The sequence below is a fragment of the Medicago sativa genome, chromosome 3 (genome assembly GCF_051527215.1).
Source record: "Medicago sativa cultivar Bolivia chromosome 3, Bolivia_mono, whole genome shotgun sequence".
Taxonomy (NCBI): Eukaryota; Viridiplantae; Streptophyta; class Magnoliopsida; order Fabales; family Fabaceae; genus Medicago; species Medicago sativa.
In genome coordinates, this window is record NC_140751.1 from 56,825,486 (window position 1) to 56,846,908 (window position 21,423).

The window sequence follows — 21,423 nt, forward strand, 5'->3', positions numbered from 1 at the left end:
TTGTTAAGCTGGACATTTTCTATGGTTTCTCTCAACCAAACCAACATAAAAAGTAGCAAATGGAAATGGAAACTGTTATCCTTATTCTAGTTAAACACACAATTACATTAACTCGGCATGCGTTTAACATACACATTATTAATAGGAGGTTTACTAACAGTATCGTCTAGTTAAGCTCACATGACAGGCAAAGGATGACAAACAACAGGCAACAATAAAAGATCATCTTTTCTTCTCACTGCGACTCCAAATTCCTCGGTCATGTCCAATTCTTCGCTTTTGATTCCACCGGGAAGCTTCCAATCAAAATAGAATAACAACGTTGCAAGGGTCAACTCAACATTTCTCAAACCAAATATGCTCCCTGGGCATATTCTTCGTCCCGCACCAAAAGGAATGTACTCAAAATTACTCCCTTTATAGTCAATAGCGTTGTCCATGAATCTCTCTGGATAAAATTTCTCTGGTTCAGTCCAGTAGTTTGGATCTCTTGAGATTGCCCATGCATTGATGACCACCTTAGTCTTAATTGGTATGTGATAACCATGTATCTCACATGCTTGACCACACTCTCTTGGTAGCAAAAGAGGCACCGGTGTGTGTAACCTCAAGGTTTCTTTGACGATTAATTTCAAATAATGGAGCTCGTTGATGCAGCTTTCGTCAACCCTTCCTTTCATTTTGAAAACCTCTCTCACCTCATCTTGTGCTTTCTTCATTATTCTTGGATCTCTTATCATTTCTACCATTGCCCAATCTATGGTGCTTGCTGATGTCTCCCCTCCAGCACCAAAAATGTCCTGAACAATAACTATCAATAAGGTCAAGGTAATTCATAGATGTTTAAACTTTAAAGACATAGTTGAAAAAATATCAATTTGACTAATATTTTTAACATAAGGGAGGAAAATAGAACCGAAAAACTTAAGGACTAAAGTGCTAACGTTCGTAACTTAAGGGACCAATATGGAACAAACCTTAAAAATTTAGAGACCAAAAGTGTAATTTTGCTAATAATGTTTGTTGACTAAAATGTTCTTAATATAGAATGGCGTAAGTGGAATATAATTGGATAAAAATAATTAACATCTTACCAGAATTATAGCCTTGATATTGTCTTTAGTTAGAAAAAATTCCTTGTTGTTTCCGTCTTCATATTTTATGAGAACGTCTACCAGATCTTGATCTAATTCAGCTTGGTCATTAATGGCTTTTGAATTAGCCTCTTTGTGCTCACTGATGATGTTTTCCATTATCTGATCAACCTGTCGATGTACCCTCTCAAGGTTAGGCCTTAAACCAGTGAAATAATGCAGCCATGTAATAGACGGAAACAACTCTGCTAAGTCAAAACCTGCTGCAATATTTATCAACTCTTTTACCGCCGATATAAACTTATCTTGGTCTTTACACTTCTTGCCAAAGGCAGATTTTGAAAGAATAGTGTATATTGAAGAAAGTACAGCTTGAGTGAGGTTGATGGATGATCCTTTCTTTGAAGTTATCCATTTGACAAGATTGGAGAACTCTTCTTCTCTAATTGGCTGGTATGAGTTGACGCGTTTTAGGCTCAAAAGCTCCGAGGCGCAAATTTTTCTTAGCTGTCTCCAATAATTACCATAAGGAGATGAAATTATACCTGTGGAATTATAAGAAATTAATTCCGAAGCTAGGACTTTAGGCCTTATTGCAAAGTTAATATCATGAGTTTTCATCACCTCCCTAGCACAGTCAGGTGATGAAATTACAACAGTAGAAATCTCTCCAAGTTGAAGATGCATCAAGGGTCCATATTTTCTGGCCAAGTCTCTTAGTTTTTTATGTGGTTGAGAACTTAACAGATTGTGTAAATTTCCTATAATTGGTAGCTTTATAGGCCCTTTTGGAAGGTTATAAGTTGAGTATGATTTCTTGAGCTTCTTTCCTACGTTTTGTACAACAATGGCTAAGAGGACAAAGGAGAAAAGATATGACAAGTAGAGGACTAGTAGAGCCATGGAAAAGAAAGAAAGTTGTATTATTATGAAAACGCTTCCCTCGTGCTCAATAAAAAATACCTTATCTCTTATACCAAAGTATGAGTGGAAATTGATGCCCTTTTCCATAATAAGACAAAGGAAAACAACAAGTGATCACTACACTCATATTCAACTGTTCATTTTCTCTCCATCTCACTCTTCGTACCACACTGCCAATAGAGCACTCTCTTTCTCTCAAGGTGTATACACTCAATGGGTGTACCACACAGAGGAACATTTTTAAAGGAAAATGTTATGTGGACATCAAAACACTTAATCAACACCTTAACGGAAAAATAAATAGAGAGAATGTTGTGATATGAAGATAGAGATAAAGACAAAATGAGGTGTTGAAAAATTGAGATGTCCAAATATCATTGTTGTTAAATAAAAATAGAGTTAAAAAAGTTTTAGGTTCCTGTGAATTACTTATATATTTTTGTTTTTGGTTCCTCTCAATTCCTTCAAACAATTGTTCCCCAAATGCTTATTAAGAAAACGGCAAAATACCTACAAATAATGTCAAAATTCCTTCAAACAATTGTTCCCCAAATGCTTCTAAAAAAACAAATCAATAAAACTATTAATCATTGTTACTTTTTGCAGATTTTGTCAAAATTCCCCTTGTTGAAAATTATGATGCATTAAATACATCCATTAATATTAAGTGTGTGTTTGGCTCTACAATGGAAAAAATTTATTTTGATAAAATTAATTTTGACATATTGACTTTTATTAAAAGTGAATTGAATGTAAATTAATTTATGATCGGATATATTCATGTTAAATAGAGAACCAAACATTGATTTTGAGAATAGAGAACCAAACATATTGCAAAAGGGGAAAATCATGTTGAAGCCTAGAAAACGTGTGTTTGTGGATTGAAAACCCCAAACCAAATTGCCATTTTAAAGGAAGACAAAAAGTCCTTTATGTAATAAATACATCTTAAAACTTATGACTTTTACTTATAAATAGGACCAAAATTTTTCCAAATTTTTATTATAAATGGGGTTAGAAACGAAATGAACTTGGTTTCAACTCTCTTGTATGTTCCACATTTTTTTATCGTATCATTATGAGTCAATGTGCTCTTATGACATATATTGAGAATTCCACAAATAGTAATTACTCATTGAAACTTAATTAATTTTTAAAAGTTTAAAATATAAATTAACACAAATTTCAATACATAATTTTTAAAATTAATTCTAAAAGTTTGAGAAATAAAGTATCATGTCTCCTAAATTTCATATAATTATTTATTTGAACAAACGGGAAATAAAAAGTGTGAAGAGATGTTATGGTGGATGTAACCAAAAAAAAGATGTTATAGTGGACTTGAACGGTTGTCCATTCAACGAAAAGACAGAGACTTTTATAGTTACACCCTAAAATATCTAGCTATACCCAAAATTTCATTAACATTTTATCGTAATAGTTATAGACTATATACATTAATTATTCAATAAAGTTAAAAAGTGATTTTTTGTTTTGTTTATAATAGTGGTCAAAGATAGTACCTTTTCCGATTTAACATTGTTACAAACTCGTAAAGAGATCTTTCTCCTCACAAAATGTTATGAGTTCTCTATAAATAAAGTAACTCTATAGGAAGAAAAAATAGGAAAGTCACGTTCTTGTGTTAAAATTTTGCTGAAATATTTTTTAAATCATTTTCTCTTTTTTCTAATGTATGAGAGTAAATGATAGAACTTTATTCTATAAACTATCACCGACGGATACGTTTGATGTAAATATCCAAATCATGTAAGGATTTTAGAGCATTTGAAAGAGATTCGTGAGTATACTCATTTGCACATGGTTGACGTAAACTAGTGGGGCGGTGTCGAATTGAACATAAAGTTTAGTGTCATCATCTTAGTCTTAACGTTTTTTGCAGCAAATCTCCAATACAAGATCTATGAAGGAGTGAAACCAAGTCAAACTTTCATTTCTACCTTTAACAAGTGAATTCATCTTTAGTTGATATGTTTGGGTAGTTGATATTATGACAACAAGTCGAGTTATTATGGTGATAGTATTATACGTGATGCTTACTTAAGTTAGATAAACATAGAAGAAGATGGATGTTGCAAGAATTTTGGTCAAAACAAAAATCAATAGTTTGGTTAGCAACGTGAACATTGAGATGAAGTGTTTGCAATCAAGATTGTAGAAGTAATTAATGAACGATTTTTAAAAAAAAAAATTAAAATTCCAAAGTTAGAGACGGAACAGAAGATAATAACGATTCAGCTACCAAAGATGCTAATGATGACTTGATAATGATGAGGAGACCTATGAGAAGAATATACGTTAGTGGAAAAAGCTGAGATATGGAAAGAATACAAACAACGTTAATTAGGATTTTTTAGACTTTTAAAAAAATGTTGTGTTATTCAATCAACTTTTTTTTACAACTTCTATAAGATTCATCTGTGTTATTCAAAAAAATCTCCAACTTCAATGGATTATTTAAAAATGGGATTTTAGTAGACTTTAATGGACTTTTTTAGTGATTTTTTAGTTTTAAAAAGTCTTTCGTCACATCATGAGTCTTCAATGGATTCTCATTGCATTTCTTCTATATTTTTACATTTCTCTTATCTTCTTCCCATTTCTCTCATATATCTACGTTCATGTATGTAAACACAAGTTTTAACGGTTGAGCTTATTTAGTAGAGCTATCTAGGATGAGCTTCAAGAATACTCTAAAATGACTAAGGTGAAAATACAATGTTTAGACTAGAATGGATGGATCCTCCTTTATCTTCTAAGTGTCATCTTTTATGGTTATCGCTTTCTTAACATAATAGACATCTCTTTGGATGTCCAAATCCATTAGTGGAGTTGGGTGCTCCTTCTTTATGCAACTTTTCCGTACAGAGCATGTGGAGTCGAAGCACGCACAGCTTACGTCACTCATATGTGCAGGACGAGTGGCATGCCGTGTAACACTTCTTATGAGGACCACAAATTTCACTTCGACAATAACATGAGGAACAACTTTGTGTAATTAATCAAGGTGAAGCTTTGGTTGACCTAAATGGTCAAGCTAAGCTAAGCATAGCTTGAATGGTAATGTTGAGCCAACCATGACCTAAATTGTGAAGCTTAGTTAAGCATATTGAATGGTGGAGCCGAGTTAGGCATTTTGTATAGTGGAGTAGAGTTAGGCATGACATGAATGATCAAGCAGGAAAGTGATTTCATATCCCTATATTCCGTATCTTCAATATTCTTCCACACTCCTCTCTCTTTGAGACAATATGCAACTATATTCCGTATCTTCAATATTCTTCCAATTCGTGGTTCACGAAGTTGCTTTTAAGGTGTTCGATGAAATGCACCAGTTGAATGAATGATCATGTATATTTGTAACTACACTTTCTAACTTTTTTTTGCTCTGTTCGTTGTCTTTTTGTGTTTATATATAAGTATATAACAGCTACTATTATGTAAAATAGTTTAGTTACATGACTTTGAGAAATCACATTTATGGCCGAAATTTCTAAGGCATCGATACTTCTGAAGTTCTGATCAAAAGCACATTCGCTGCCCGACACTTTATTGTAGTTACGATATCAACACATATGATTACATTGAATTATCAATATGTGTTAGTATCAAGTTCCATGTCCATGGTTCCGAGTTCAGACACATAAATCAATTTAAAGAGTAATATTTTATTAAAAGGAATTTGAAATGCTACTAATTAAGATTTGAATCATTACCTATTGTGTATTTTTGTCCGAAGTTAATTGAAAATTACTCATTTATATTTGATTCTAGAACTGTTTTTTCATAGTTCTTACATTGAGAAGCAAGATTGCAAGATTGAACATAGCATTTGAAAATTACTCATTTATATTTGATTTTAGAACTGTTTTTTCATAGTTCTTACATTGAGAAGCAAGATTGAACATAGCATTTCAAAATTACTCATTTATATTTGATTTTAGAACTGTTTTTTCATAGTTCTTACATTGAGAAGCAAGATTGCAAGATTGAACATAGCATTGAGATGGTTTCGAGAAAAGCAGAGAATCAAATTATGCAAGTGATGCTCTGGCCTCTGTTGCCTTGGTGAGTCTTGATTTCTTTCAATTACACTGCATGATTGCATCCATTATTTTCTTATGTTGTGATTTTTGCAATGGTAAAAAATAAATGAAAGTCGTAAAAAGAAAATGACAGAAGCGGTACAAATGTAGTAGAAAACTTTAGTTTATCGGTCACAATGCTGGGATTACATTTGGACTCGATTACAAACGTAGTATGAACCGGTATTTTGCTATTTGAATGATGCAATCTATTTTTCTATAAGAAAATATTGTGATGTGTTGTGTCCAAGTGTGAGTAATCTCAAATCGGATGGAAAAGTGAGTGTTGAGCAATATATAAGTAAGAGGAACCTTAAACTCTATGCTTTAAGGTTTTGAGTTAAGATGTGGTGTCCAACTCACTTGGGTGGTTGCTCTGTGTTTAATGGGACGATCCAATTCAATAAGGCTCCCCCTCATGGTCCAATACATCCTTCCACGCATTTTTTATTTCTTGTCGCAATAAGGAGCACCATTTGTGAAACCAAACTTCCTTTGAGACCGTGCATTATGCAACGATAATTCAATATTCCTCCGATTTTAGGATCACAAATTTGCTATTGAGGTGTTCGATGAAATGCACCAGTTGAATGAACGATCATGTATTTTGTAAGGACATTGTTACTTTTATTTTTGTTCTGCTCGTTGTGATTTTGTGTTCATTGTAATTACAAATGATCATGTTTATAACGGCTACCAAGTAAGATATGTTAGTTTGATGACATGATGAAATCACATTTATGGCCTATGAAACAGAAATCAATTTAAAGAGTATTTGAAATGCTGCTAATTTAGATTTTATACCTACTGTGTATTTTTGCCTGAGGATTATTAAAAATTACTCATTATAATTTGATACACATGTCCCAGAACTGTTTTTTTATACATTGAGAAGCAAGATTGCAACATTGGACAGAGTAAGCATTGATATGGTTTTGACTTTTCAGAAGAGCGGGGAACCAAACTATGCAAGAGATGCTCTGTCCTCTGATGCCTCGGTGAGTCCTGATTTCTCTCAATCAGTGTTGTCGAATAGCAACAATAGCGGCACTATAGCGTCATAAAGGAAGTTATACAAATTGCTAGTGTTTTGCCATACACGAACTAGTAGAATCTGTTGTTTAATTGCAGCTAAGACAGTGCTATGCTGTAGCAGAATTTGAATAGACTGCTATTTTCTGCGAACTGCAATTAACAACACTGCTTTAAAGTTTAAATAATGTAGTGAATATTGAATCATACAGAAAAGTATATATTTGAGCATAGCTTTTCTTCCTATTACATCGCATCGGTTGTTGTTTAAGCTAGGAGTTTTCGTTATAAGATTTCATCCGTATATATGCACTTTTATAAGTCATAATTTATTTTCTTATTTTGAAATTTTTCAAATGGTGAAAAATAAATTTAAGTGGTAAAAAGAAAATGACTAAAAAAGTACAAATAGCAGAAAGTTATAGTTTATGTATAGTTACAATATTAGGATTACGTCTTGACTCAATTACATCTTTTCATGTAAATATATTATCTAAACATATGAATAATGTTTTGAAACCAGTACAAAATTGATATAATCAAAACCTTTCGAATGTGATCAGAAAATAAGGTACGATTTAAAGATAGATTTAGTCCGAAGCCTTGTGTTGAAAATCTTATTAGAAAGCATTATGCAAAAACATAGAAGGCTGGTAGGTATTAAAAAGCTCAATGCAAGGGTTAGCATCTGGTTTGTATTGAAAGGAGAGGGAAAGGTAAATTTCAATCCCTTATAATAGGGCTTAAGGATGTAGATTTATTCGCTAGTTATTTAAATTCGGGAACTGATTTGAATATTATAAATTAGAGATTAAATTAAGATTGAATGAAAACTATTTACTATATGCAATCTAGTAAACATGGTTAAGTTGAACAATCTTTATTTATTTTAACTCTTATAGCCAAGCATAGCCAACTTATTTCGACTGGAAGAAGGTATGTTTTCGGCACTCTGCTAAAATAATTATCGGTACACTGGCAAAGTTTTCAGTTTCTTCTAGTGAAGCTCATGTACCTTGCAAAGGATTATAAACAAAAGGGCACAATAAAAGATCATCTTTTCTTCTCACCGTGAGTCCAAATTCCTCAGTCATATCCATTTCTTCACCTGTTATTCCACTGGGAAGCTTCCAGTCAAAATGATACAACAACATTGCAAGGACCAGCTCAATATTTGTCAAACCAAATGTGCTCCCTGGACATATTCTTCTTCCGGCACCAAAAGGAATGTACTCAAAGTTACTCCCTTTATAGTCAATATCGCTGTCGATGAATCTCTCTGGATAAAACCTCTCTGGTTCAGTCCAGTAGTTTGGATCTCTTGCAATTGCCCAAGCATTGACCAACACCTTAGTCTTAATCGGTATGTGATAACCATTTATATCACATGCTTGACTACATTCTCTCGGTAACAAAAGAGGTGCTGGAGGGTGTAGCCTTAAGGTTTCTTTGACAACTAATTTCAAATAATTGAGTTCATTGATGCAATTTTCATCAACCCTTCCTTTCAGTTTGAAAACCTCTCTCACCTCATCTTGTGCTTTCTTCATTATTCTTGGATCCCTTATCATTTCTACCATTGCCCAATCTATGGTGCTTGCTGATGTCTCACCACCAGCAGCAAAAATGTCCTGAAAAGTAGCTATCAATAAGGTTAAGCTAATCCAAGAATGTCTCAAGTGATATATAAAAAGTCAACATGCATATAGCATCCAACGCTACAGATATGACATATAAGATGTGGGAAGGTTTTCAATTAAAATTTAAATTTTACTGGAGTAAACAAGTTTTTCTCTTTGAATGTATTTGGAAGAGATTAATTTGCTTACCAGGATTATGGCCTTGATATTGTTTTTTGTTAAGGTAAACTCCTGGTTGCTACCGTCCTCATATTTTAAGAGAACGTCTATCAGATCTTCTTCTACTTTACCTTGATCATCTTTGGCTTTCGTGTACTTTTCCTCTTTATGCTCATTGATGATGTTTTCAAATATCTGATCAGTTTGTCGATGAAACCTCTCAAGCTTAGGCCTCATACCAGTAACAAGCTGTAACCATTTAGCCGAGGGAAACAAATCTCCCAAGTCAAAACCCCCTGCAACCTTTATTGATTGTTTTACCACTGATATAAATTTATCTTGGTCTTTGCATTCATTGCCAAAAGCAGCCCTCGAAACAATTGTGTATATTGAAGAACGTACAGCTTCAGTAATGTTGATTGGAATTCCGTTCTGTGAAGCAATCCATTTGACAAGATTGAAAAACACTTCTTCTCTAATTGGTTGGTATGAGTTGACCCTTTTTAGGCTTAAAAGCTCCAGTGTGCAGATTTTCCGCAGCTGTCTCCAATAATTACCATAAGGAGCAAAAGCTATACTTGTGGAATTGTAAGACATTATTTCTGTAGCCAGGATTTGAGGCCTTGATGAAAAGTGAATATCATGGGTTTTCATCACCTCGCTAGCACACTCGGGGGATGAAATGACCATAGCAGAAACCTCTCCAAGTTGAAGATGCATCACTGGTCCATATTTTTTCGCCAAGTCTCTTAATTTTCGATGGGGTTGAGAGCTTAACAGATTGTGTATATTTCCTATAATTGGTAACTTTCTAGGCCCAGGCGGTACGTTATAAGTCGAGTACCTTTTCTTCTTTCTTATCTTTTGTACTATAAGGGTTAAGAGGAGAAAGGAGAAAATATATGGCAAGTAGAGTACTAGTAGAGCCATGGATAGGATAGTTTGAACTATACCCTACTAGCCAGTGTCTTTATATATACAGCATCTACACTATTGAGTGTCCTAGTACATTTTCAGTTTGTTTTATGATCTGTCATTATCTTTAGTTTGTCCTATGTTTGATAAGATTTCTCTCTATGCTTGGTTTCTTCTCCAAAATGGATCTATATCTGCTATTTAAACGGTTGAACTTGATTTATTAGTACAGATGCAAAGGTTCCGTTGTGTCCAATGAAATCATTTTCTTATGAATAAGAATTTGACATCATCATACGGCACCGTTTGACAAAATTGAAACCTTGTCCATCAATAAGACTGACAAAGTTGAAAGGGGCAAGATAGTTTTCAAAATGGCGATTTTGACATCATCACCATACAGCCGGCCAAACAAAGAAACAAGTGTGTAAAGATGCTTTTGAATTAACAATGGAAATGTAAAGTTGTTGTAGTATGATGATTCTGAATAGCATTGCTCTTGTTTATATTAAAAAAAAAAGTATAAAATAAGGTGTTTGACATTTCAATGCCACAATAGCTAATATTGTACACATGTAACCAAGCAAATACATAATTTATAATATTCTCCAACGAAAAAGAATAATACATGATTTCACATTTAGTTAGTTCATTCATTCGTCTTAATTATCTTGTTATGGTTATATGTGTAGCCTAACTAAATCAATTTTCGTAATATGTTGTAAGAAATTATTCATTTTTGTAATAGCCAAACATAGCCTACTTATTTCAATTGGCAATATATCTTTTTTTTTTTTTTGTCAAGTAGCCTAGTGGCTAGATTCACACACATTATGTATTGAGAAGCAAGATTGAACATAGCATTGAGATGGTTTCGAGAAAAGCAGAAAATCAAATTATGCAAGTGATGCTCTGGCCTCTGTTGCCTTGGTGAGTCCTGATTTCTTTCAATTACACTGCATGATTGCATCCATTATTTTCTTATGTTGTGATTTTTGCAATGGTCAAAAATAAATGAAAGTGGTAACAAGGAAATTATAGAAGAGGTACAAACGTAGTAGAAAACTATAGTTTATCGGTCACAACGCTGGGATCACATTTTGACTCGATTACATCAAAGCTAGCCATTTGAATCCCATAATTATAGGTATTGCTTGAGAAGCAACGTATGGAATGAAGGCAACAAGTCATTTAGTTCAAACTTAATACTTGTAAGGTTACTCACAAGTAGAAAAAAAATTACATGATTAGTCTATTTATTATTGCCGGTCTAATAATTATAGAGATTGTATCATACATAACCGTTTACTGCCAGTATGAACCGGTTTTTTGCTACCTGAATGATGCAATCTATTTTTCTATAAGAAAATATTGTGATGCGTCAAGTGTGAGTAGTCTCAAATCGGATGGAAAAGTGAGTGTTGAGCAATATATAAGTAAGAGGAACCTTAAACTCTATGCTTTTAGGTTTTGAGTTAAGATGTGGTGTCCAACTCACTTGGGTGGTTGCTCTGTGTCCAATGCGACGATCCAATTCAATAAGGCTCCCCCTCATGGTCCAATATTTTCTTACACACATTTTTATTTCTTGTCGCAACAAGGAGCACCATTTGTGAAACCACGCTTCCTTTGAGACCGTGCATGATGCAACGATAATCCAATATTCCTCCGATTTTAAGATCACAAATTTTCTTTTGTGGTGTTCGATGAAATGCGCCAGTTGAATGAACGATCCTGTATTTTGTAAGGACACTTTGTTACTTTCTTTTTGTTCTGCTCGTTGTGATTTTGTGTTCATTGTAATTACAAATGATACCAAGTAAGATATGTTAATTTGATGACATGATGGAGTCACATTTATGGCCTATGAAACAGAAATCAATTTAAAGAGTATTTGAAATGCTGCTAATTTAGATTATATACGTATTGTGTATTTTTGCCAAAGGATTATTAAAAATTACTCATTATAATTTGATACACATGTTCCCGAACTGTTTTTTCATACATTGAGAAGCAAGATTGCAACATTGGACAGAGGAAGCATTGATATGGTTTTGACTTTTGAGAAAAGCGGGGAACCAAATTATGCAAGAGATGCTCTGGCCGCTGGCGCCTTGGTGAGTCTTGATATCTTTCAATTAGTGTTGTCAAATAGCGACAATAGCGGCACTATAGCGTCATAAACGAATTTATACAAATTGCTAGTGATTTGCAATACACGAACTAGTAGAATCTGTTGTTAAATTGCAGCTAAGGCAGTGTTATATTGTTGTAATGTAGCAGAATTTGAATAGACTGCTATTTTCTGCAAACTGCAATTAACAACACTGCTTTAAATAATGTAACGAATCATACAGAAAAGTATACATTTGAGCATAGGTTTACTTCCTATTACATTGCATCCGTTGTTGTTTAAGTTAGGAGTTTTCGTTATAAGATTTTAGCCGTATATATGCACTTTTATAAGTCATAATTTATTTTCTTATTTTGAAAATTTTCAAATGGTGAAAAATGAATTATAGTGGTAAAAAGAAATGATGAAAAAGGTACATAAAATAGCAGAAAGTTATAGTTTGTGTGTGTGTATGTGTGTGTGTGTGTGTGTGTGTGTGTGTGTGTGTGTAATCTAAACATATGAATAGTATTTTGAAACTAGCTAGTACTTAATTGATATAATCAAAGCCTTTCGAATGTGATCAGAAAATAAGGTATTGTTTAAAGATAGATTGAGTCCAAAGCCTAGTGTTGAAAATCTTATCAGAAAGCATTATGCAAAAAGATAGAACACTGGTAGGTATGTTTTCGGATCGCTACACTGACAAAGGTTTCAGTTTCTTCTTGTGAAGCTCATGTGCCTTGCAAAGGATGATAAACAAAAGGGCACAATAAAAGATCATCTTTTCTCCTCACCGTGAGTCCAAATTCCTCAGTCATATCCATTTCTTCACCTGTTATTCCATTGGGAAGCTTCCAGTCAAAATGATACAACAACATTGCAAGGGCCAGCTCAATATTTCTCAAACCAAATATGCTCCCTGGACATATTCTTCTTCCGGCACCAAAAGGAATGTACTCGAAGTTACTCCCTTTAAAGTCAATATCGCTATTGATGAATCTCTCTGGATAAAACCTCTCTGGTTCAATCCAGTAGTTTTGATCTCTTGCAATTGCCCAAGCATTGACTAACACCTTAGTCTTAATCAGAATGTGATAACCATTTATATCACATGCTTGACTACATTCTCTCGGTAACAAAAGAGGTGCTGGAGGGTGTAGCCTTAAGGTTTCTTTGACAACTAATTTCAAATAATTGAGTTCATTGATGCAATTTTCATCAACCCTTCCTTTCATTTTGAAAACCTCTCTCGCCTCATCTTGTGCTTTCTTCATTATTCTTGGATCCCTTATCATTTCTACCATTGCCCAATCTATGGTGTTCGCTGATGTCTCACCTCCAGCAGCAAAAATGTCCTGAACAATAAGGATACATACAGAGATAGTTAAAAGAGAACCTGCTGACACCATTCAATGCTACAAGAACTATGGAGCCAATACTCTATATCCTTATCTCACAGTGTCTTTTAAGGGTCCCCAATGAAATCATTAACTACGATCATTTTCAGGATAAAGTAATCTTTATTGACAAAAATGTTCTAAGTATGGAGTTAGGTGGAATGGAAAATTAATTAATATAGGATAGTTTAGATACAGATTGATAAGAATGTAAATGAATAAAAGTAATAAAAACTTGTTCACTGTTCTAGAGTGACAAATCATTTGAGAAATAAATATATTTCAATGAGGAAACTTAATATGAAATAGAGGAAGTATTTCACAGCTTCAAAGGTCTCATATGTGAGATAAAAGATATTCAGGTGCATCTACTAAATAATCATTTAAATTCTACTGTACTAAACAAGTTTTCCTTCAAATTATTTGGAAGAGGTTAGGTTATTATTCTTACCAAGATTATGGCCTTGATATTGTCTTTAGTCAAGAAAAATTCCTGGTTGTTGCCAGGGGCGGAGCCAGCTTGTATCCAGGGGATGCAGCTGAACCCCCTCAACCCTTTAATTTACTCCTATTATTTTGGGTTTCTTCCATCTTGAACCCCCTTAAATATAAGGCTTGCACCAACTCTCTCTCATTTGTAAACGTAAAGTTACACACATTGGAGCATATTGTCTAATAACGTGGTGTAATGTACATATGTAATGTACATATATCTTGACTCAATCAATTTATTTAAGGCTGGCATTAAACATTTTCTATTGAGTTCAAAGATTTTTCTTGCACCTACCTAGCTTTTTGCTTGCTTAATTAACGTGAGTTGTTAGTACTACTTCTGCACCTAAAATTTAGCCCTACATCCATCATAAATTACATAAATCATATTGACAATTATACATAAATTTAAAAGATAAATAATTTTATATGTGTTAATCGGAAAAGTAAAATTTTATATTTCATTAGTATTATAAAACAATTTATATTCATAGTCAAATTGAGGACGAATAGATAAATGATTGTCTCATTACTTATATTGATAGAGACGTGTTTGATAACATTGATAAAAAAATTGATTATTCAACACATTCATGATATAAAATTGCTTGGATGACAATTGTGGAGTATCTTCGCAAATTTTTTAGTACAACTTAAACTTATTACAATGTAATTTTTCAAATATATTATTTTGGTATATATTATTATAATTATTAATTACATTACAAAGGTTTGAACCCCCTGACCCGGGGTCCTGCAACGCCACTGGTTGTTGCCATCTTCATATCTTATGAGAACATCTACCAGATCTTTATCTGATTCAGCTTGGTCATAACTGGCTTTTGACTTGGCCTCTTTGTGCTCGGCGATGATGTTTTCCATTATCTGATCAATCTGTAGATGCACCCTCTCAAGGTTACGCCTTAAACCAGTGAAATATTGCAGCCATGTAATAGAAGGAAACAAATCTGCTAAGTCAAATCCTGCTGCAACCTTTACTAACTCTTTTACTGCTGATATAAATTTGTCTTGGTCTTTACACTTCTTGCCAAAGGCAGATTTTGAAACGATGGTGTATATTGTAGAAATTACAGCTTCAGTGAGGTTGATGGGTGATCCTTCCTTCGAAGCAATCCATTTGACAAGATTAGAGAACTCTTCTTCTCTAATTGGCTGGTAAGAGTTGACGCGTTTTAGGCTCAGAAGCTCCAAGGTGCAAATTTTTCTTAGCTGCCTCCAATAGTTGCCACAAGAAGCAGAAGCTATACCTGTAGAATTATAAGCAAGTATCACCGAAGCTAGCGTTGGAGGCCTTATTGCAAAGTTAATGTCATGAGTTTTCATCACTTCCCTAGCACAGTCAGATGATGAAATTACAACCATGGAAATCTCTCCAAGTTGAAGATGCATCAAGGGTCCATATTTTCTGGCCAAGTCTCTCAGTTTTTGATGTGGTTGAGAACTTAACAGATTGTGTAAATTTCCTATAATTGGTAGCTTTATAGGCCCTTTAGGGAGGTTATAAGTTGAATCTGTTTTCTTGAACTTCTTTCCTACTTTTTGTACAACAAGGGCTAAGAGAACAAAGGAAAAAAGATAACACAGGTAGATGATTTCTAGAGCCATGGAAAACCAGTATAGCAATATTATGAGTCATGTCCTAACCAGTTTCTGTTTACATACCATCAAAACTCAAAAACATTATTTGTGGTGGCAATGGAATCCATTTCCATCATCCAATCCACCCATTTAAAAATCAATCCATCAATTTAATAACATGGATGAATCCAATCCATTCAATAATTTTTTAAAATTTATTGGCAGAATTATGTAAAAAAATTAAATTAAAATAGATATAATTTTTTTAATGTTAAAAAATAGAATAATGTAACATCTCTATTCTTTTTTCATATTTTTCTATAATATATATATATATATATATAGAGGGCATTTCAAATGAGAGCACTTTTAAAATGAGAGGGTGAGAGGAGTAAATAATAGCCCTTAGATCAAATTGTACGGTGCATACTAAAAGTTCCACACAAAATTAATTGCACAGGATTTGTTTACAACGCTTCTTCTTCCTCTTCGCGGCATCCCTCCTCTGCTTCCTCATTCTCACTCCAAAACAGCTTAAGGCTAATCACGACCAATTTCTCATTCTCAATCACGGCCAATTTCTGGAACCCATTATCTGAATCTATTTTGCCTCCATATCCCCCATGTTATTTTAATAGGAATCATGAACGCTGCTGCTCCTCATCTCTTTCTTATCACAATCTCATCTCTCATATTGATTTCTTAATATTTTCCATCTTTCTTTCAATTAGATGTCCAATAGAAGCGTTGTTGTTGATTTAGTAATTTCCAGAAGGTGAAGACATATGATTTCTATCTCTCAGATTTAAAAAAAAAATTGAGTTTCTTCCTGATGCCTCTTCATCTCTTTCCTTTCCATAAGCAAAATCCCTTCGTTAGATTCTTCTTTTAATTTCTCCGTGAATCAGCTTAGAAAACTTCATCTAAATGGATCATTAGTTTGATACTATTGATTGTTATCAATTAATTTTAGGAAAGAAATATTGAGATGGTTCCATCGAGATTTATTTATGATAACTCAGGTAACAATTTGATGCACCCAATATTATTCATGTGGATGTTGAAAGAGATCCTGCTAGTTGTGCTCCTGCTATTTAATTCCCTTAATCGATGCTGACATTTATAATTCAAAGATGAACAATATAAAAGACAAACTATCACCCCAACTTCTCTTTAGATGTTTGATTAAAAATGGCATGATTCTTTTTAATAAAACAATTAGAGTTGATTCAAGTAGCCTTGTCCAAGAAATCCAGTGAAGATGCAGAAGTTTGTTTCTTTTCTTTTCTTTTTTTAACGAAGAACGGAAAGGTCGGAGAAGGGGGAGGGGATGAATGTTACACTGCAGTTGTTAAAATTAATTACCATGCACAAGATTAATCTAAGGGCTATTATTTACTCCTCTCACCCTCTCATTTTAAAAGTCCTCTCACTTGATATGCCCTCTATATATATATATATATATATATATATATATATGAAAAACATAATTATTATAAAATGGCAGAATTTTTTTTTTTTTGGATAAATAAAATGGAAGAATTTATTATACTGATAAAAATAACAGAATTATTTTTGTTAAAAAGAAGAACTAATAGCACAAATTTATATAAAATAAGTAAAAGTTATACTCCCTCCGTCCCGGAATAACTGACCTATTTTCTAAAAAAAAGTGTCCCAAAATAACTGACTCATTTCAATTTTCAATACAACTTTCATCATTTCCAATACAATATAACACTAAATAATACTACTTTTATCATTCCCAATACAATATATTCCACTTTCCCCTTTATTTATACACTTTTCTTAATCTGTGTGAAAAATCAAAGTAGGTCAATTATACCGGGACGGAGGTAGTAATAATTATTTAAAATATTTTTTTTTATCAATTTAAAAAAAAAATTAAAGGTTGCTACTGCTGTCGCCGAAGCTCCGCCTGTCTTCGTCATGTACCTGTTGGAGCTCTGCCGTGACTCACCAGAAACCGCTGATTTTTGTCGGGGCACTACCACGCACCTCCGTGGAGGACGTCAAAATTTTGTCGTTGACCGTGGTGGCAACCACCACGTTTTAGACAATTAAAATATTTATTCATGACAATAGTCATTTTGGTCTCTGGATGTGTAATGAGTAGTCACAATAATCCTTCAATGCATCGAAATTTCAAAATAGTCTTTAATTGTACATTATGTTATTCAAAATAGTTTTTTACGTTAAAATAGTTTGTTAATTTTGTTATATTAATCTTTAAATATACTTATTTATTGTCATAACAATCATTATAAGTACTTACTTACAGTTATATCAATTTTTATTTGAAAAAAGTTAACATCAACATTGAGAGACTATTTTAATGTTAGAAACTATTTTGATTAACGTAATGCATAATCAAGAACTATTTTAAAATTTCAATACACCGAGGAACTATTGTGGCTACTTGATACACATTCAGGGACAAAAAGACTATTACCTCATACAAATTTATTAAACTATTAATTTAAAATAAAAAAAAAAAAACAAACTGAAAATGAGTCTTGTGATCATGGGCTTAACTTTGAGGCCCATCTTTCTGAAATAATAAAGAGTATTACTTTTCCCACCCTATGTTATTTTCACGTGCCCTGCAAAATTGACAAAAATATCCCTGATTCGGATTATATAATTTCAAAATATATAAGCTATTATATAAACTATTGAAAAATATTATATAAACTATTGACAAATAATATGTCAAAAAGATTTCACAATAAAAATCTATATATGGGTTGGATGGATATACACCCATTGAAAACATGATAGTGGATGAATTGGATGGTTTTTTATGGATATCCATCCATTAAATATATAAAAAAATGATATCTTCTAATATTGAAAAAAAAAATTATATTGTCTAATTAAAAATTATTTTAAAAAAAATCTATCATTGGTCCCTGCACCCTTATTCTAAGATATTGCGTGCTTACATTTTTGTGTAAGCTCTCACCATTTCATCAATAGTTAAAAAGTGTTTAAGCCGATTGAAAAGAATAAGTATTTATAAACTACTGTTAGCTTCAATTTTTAAGCGACGTAAGATTTTTTTTGGTATAGTAGCCCTTAGTCGTGGCTAAAAAGAGACTCTTAGCCTTCATGTGTGGCTTAGACCCTTCTTCTAGCTTTATGTCCTAACCTCAAATCCGCTATTTCCTCTTTCGTAGGTATATTCCACCAAAGGTTATGAGGGCCATCCGACTTTTTCTTTAAACAAGAAAGTGTCTCAATCGATAAATGAATGTAGGTGTTTACAAACTATTTTTAACCTTGCTTCTCAAACGATATGAGAACATTTGATGTAGTGGAACAATAACCAACACATCGGTTGAGGCTGAAGGTTTACCGGCTTGTTAGCCCTTGTGCATGGCTTAAACCCTCCTTTTTGCGGCAATGTTTTAACCTCAAGTCGCTTGTAGGCATGACAACAAAATCCATACCCGTGGTTACCCACCCGAACCAAACCCAATTTGATGGGTTTTCCCCGTTTTGACTGGGTTTGGGTATGGGTTTGGGTTTTCCCCGATTTAAAAACACGGGTATGGGACGGGTAACGGGTATATATGTACCCACCCGAACCCATACCCAAACCCGTCCCAAATGCAGAAAATTACTTTATGTTGATATGTCATGTTATTTTGTTTGATAATTGCCGTGTTATAATAACTACCATTGGTATTTAAAGGAGCAACTAAATCAATCGGTCTAACAAATGTTAAAGTGAGCATATTTCTGGATAATGCATTACAACATTTCTCTAGGGGTAGCAAAAAAACTTCTACTTTTTATTAAAAAAAATTATTCAATGCAGGGACGGGGATGGGGCGGGGATACCCGAACCCGTCGGGGATGGGGATGGGGTTCAATTTCTCATCCCCGTTGGGTATGGGTAGGGTAACGGGTAAGTATATGAGAATCGGGTATGGAAACGGAGAATGTAAAACCCGTCCCCACCCCGCCCCATTGCCATGCCTAGTCGCTTGCACCATCTTTTTGAAATTAATTATTTATTTTAGTCTCTGAAGATGTCTTAGAAAATTGAAGAGAGTTGACATTTGTAAACTGCTACTATTAGGCTTAATTCTTAAGTCACGTGTGAGACTTGAACAAATTCATCGCTATAGTACCAGACTTATCACTCTCTCCAATTTAGTCCTTGTTTATGAAAAAAAGTCTCTAAACTAAATGAAATTTGTCACTTTACTTTTTGTTGTTAAGATGCAAAGGACTAACATGTTGAATTTTAGAGACTAAAATGGTTAAATTCATATACTTTAAGGATTACTTATTATTTTTTTATATATTTTAGACATGAAAATTGATGGCTTTTTCTAACATCAATCAATTTATTCTGTTGAATGGAATGGTTCAATATGGTGTTTAAACCAGTTTGATTCATTTAACTACAAGCAATTTGAAAGGCCAAAATTAATTATCCCTTGAATAGGCTAAAGTTGCATGTCATGTTAGTTAATTAATAAATTAATAGTTAAGAATATTATTTTTCTTTACATTATTGATTTTATTGGCCTTTGGCTTTTTATAACATCAGAAAATTTGCGGCTAACGTTGTAAAATTAATTGCGGCTATATTTGGTAACACTCCACCATTAAAATACAACAGCCACTTTTTTTTATTATTTATTCTCTCATGTTTGATGTTTGAGATTCCACTTGAGAAAACTTGAAAGCATTTTCGGTATAAAAAATTAAAATCCGCATTGTTTATAAATGAAAAAGAAAGAGTTAAATTGGTATTCATTGGAGTGAGAGAGTTAAAAAAGTAGAGTGATAAGTTCAATCTTCACCTCAAAACAAGAGTAACAACCATTTAATTGATAACTTTTGATACAACCATAATTTTACAAAGAAAAAAAAATGTATTGACACAAAAACCAAAGTAATGGAGAGAGAAAGTAAAAACATAATGTGAACTGAGAGAGAAAGTTATACAAAAATTGTCAAAAACTGGTAGTACAAATATCATTTCTCAAAAAATTGAGCAAACCGTCAAATTGATCCCTGTCTTTGTAAATGATTCTCAAATTAGTTTCTGACTTTATTAATATTTCAAAATAACATCTGTTTATGTCAAAAAAAAAATCAATTAAATCCCTCGTCATGTGAAAAAAATAAAAACATAGACATGTGAGTCTAATTGAGAAACTTATGACAATATTTCAAAATAGTCACTATTTTTGTCAAAAGTTTCTCAATTAAGTGTCTCGTCATGTGACAAAAACATAGAGACAAGGACCTAATTGAAAAACTTTTGACAGAGATAAAGACTATTTTGAAATATTAATAGAGTCAGGGACTAATTTGAAAATCACTTGCAATATAGACACCAAATTGATGGTTAAGTAAAATAATTGGTATACATTGCTATGCATTGACAGTACTGTGTAACAAAGTATTAAAGATACATCCAATTATATTTCACCTATTTCAAAAGTTAAATTGGAAAGTTGCATGATGACAATGACGTGTGTGATAATAATGCATTAAGAGCTTAGCCTCAGCAACAGAAACAATTTAACTAACAAAAAAATAAAAAACCAGACAACTTGCAATGAAAAACTATGGATGGTTCAACATATCATTTGCAGAACTAAAAGATTATTCAGCAATTCCTTTGTATTAGGCAAAGATTAGTTACAATCCAATTAAGAAGCTAAATTAATCCACCTAAATTAGCACGGGGGAAAATCGAATCTGAGACCTTGAGGAGGAGCACACTCTCAGGTCCCAAGTCAATACCACCAGGCTAACACAAGTGGGTTATTATGCAAAGATTAGTTACCATCCTATTAAACTTCTCAAGTACTAAATTGAAGCATATCACAGCAACTAATTGAGATTACTGCTTAATTGAATCTTCAACAAGGATAAGCATGAGAAAACAAAAAGACAATA

General features: G+C 33.1%; 3 protein-coding genes and 1 long non-coding RNA gene across 6 annotated transcripts; 1 reads left to right on the forward strand and 3 right to left on the reverse strand.

Annotated features, from left to right (window-relative positions):
• Positions 1-2,039, reverse strand: LOC146938580 (cytochrome P450 71D11-like). The gene is made up of 2 exons (XM_085752517.1): positions 1,095-2,039; positions 1-800 (listed from the first exon to the last, which is right to left on the reverse strand). The coding sequence occupies exons 1-2, from the start codon at positions 1,995-1,997 to the stop codon at positions 177-179; spliced, it is 1,527 nt and encodes a 508-aa protein (XP_085608643.1). The 5' UTR covers positions 1,998-2,039; the 3' UTR covers positions 1-176.
• Positions 2,040-4,386: 2,347 nt separating this feature from the next.
• Positions 4,387-12,271, forward strand: LOC146938581 (uncharacterized). Of its 3 annotated transcripts, XR_015031350.1 has the most exons (5): positions 4,387-5,390; positions 6,000-6,107; positions 6,995-7,122; positions 10,679-10,800; positions 11,885-12,271. It is a non-coding gene; the product is annotated as an uncharacterized LOC146938581 (long non-coding RNA). The 3 variants fall into 3 exon arrangements; XR_015031349.1 differs by having other exon boundaries at positions 4,387-6,107; XR_015031348.1 differs by having other exon boundaries at positions 4,387-6,107; positions 7,072-10,800.
• Positions 8,018-9,885, reverse strand: LOC146938582 (cytochrome P450 71D11-like). The gene is made up of 2 exons (XM_085752519.1): positions 8,986-9,885; positions 8,018-8,787 (listed from the first exon to the last, which is right to left on the reverse strand). Exons 1-2 carry the CDS (start codon positions 9,883-9,885, stop codon positions 8,164-8,166), a joined length of 1,524 nt encoding a protein of 507 aa, XP_085608645.1. The 3' UTR covers positions 8,018-8,163.
• A 292-nt stretch (positions 12,272-12,563) lies between the features above and the next one.
• LOC146938583 (cytochrome P450 71D11-like) lies at positions 12,564-15,525 on the reverse strand. Its single transcript, XM_085752518.1, has 3 exons — positions 14,641-15,525; positions 13,835-13,876; positions 12,564-13,341 (listed from the first exon to the last, which is right to left on the reverse strand). Exons 1-3 carry the CDS (start codon positions 15,499-15,501, stop codon positions 12,718-12,720), a joined length of 1,527 nt encoding a protein of 508 aa, XP_085608644.1. The 5' UTR covers positions 15,502-15,525; the 3' UTR covers positions 12,564-12,717.
• Positions 15,526-21,423: the final 5,898 nt, after the last annotated feature.

Bases quoted from the DNA above. Each gene is read 5' to 3' on its own strand.
- LOC146938580 (XM_085752517.1), bottom strand. From the start codon at position 1,997: ATGGCTCTACTAGTCCTCTACTTGTCATATCTTTTCTCCTTTGTCCTC. The intron at 801-1,094 runs GTAAGATGTTAA...GTTATTGTTCAG, and splicing joins ATATCAAGGCTATAATTCTG to GACATTTTTGGTGCTGGAGG.
- LOC146938582 (XM_085752519.1), bottom strand. From the start codon at position 9,885: ATGGCTCTACTAGTACTCTACTTGCCATATATTTTCTCCTTTCTCCTC. The intron at 8,788-8,985 runs GTAAGCAAATTA...GCTACTTTTCAG, and splicing joins ATATCAAGGCCATAATCCTG to GACATTTTTGCTGCTGGTGG.
- LOC146938583 (XM_085752518.1), bottom strand. From the start codon at position 15,501: ATGGCTCTAGAAATCATCTACCTGTGTTATCTTTTTTCCTTTGTTCTC. The intron at 13,877-14,640 runs TGGCGTTGCAGG...GGCAACAACCAG, and splicing joins ATGAAGATGGCAACAACCAG to GAATTTTTCTTGACTAAAGA. The intron at 13,342-13,834 runs GTAAGAATAATA...CTTATTGTTCAG, and splicing joins ATATCAAGGCCATAATCTTG to GACATTTTTGCTGCTGGAGG.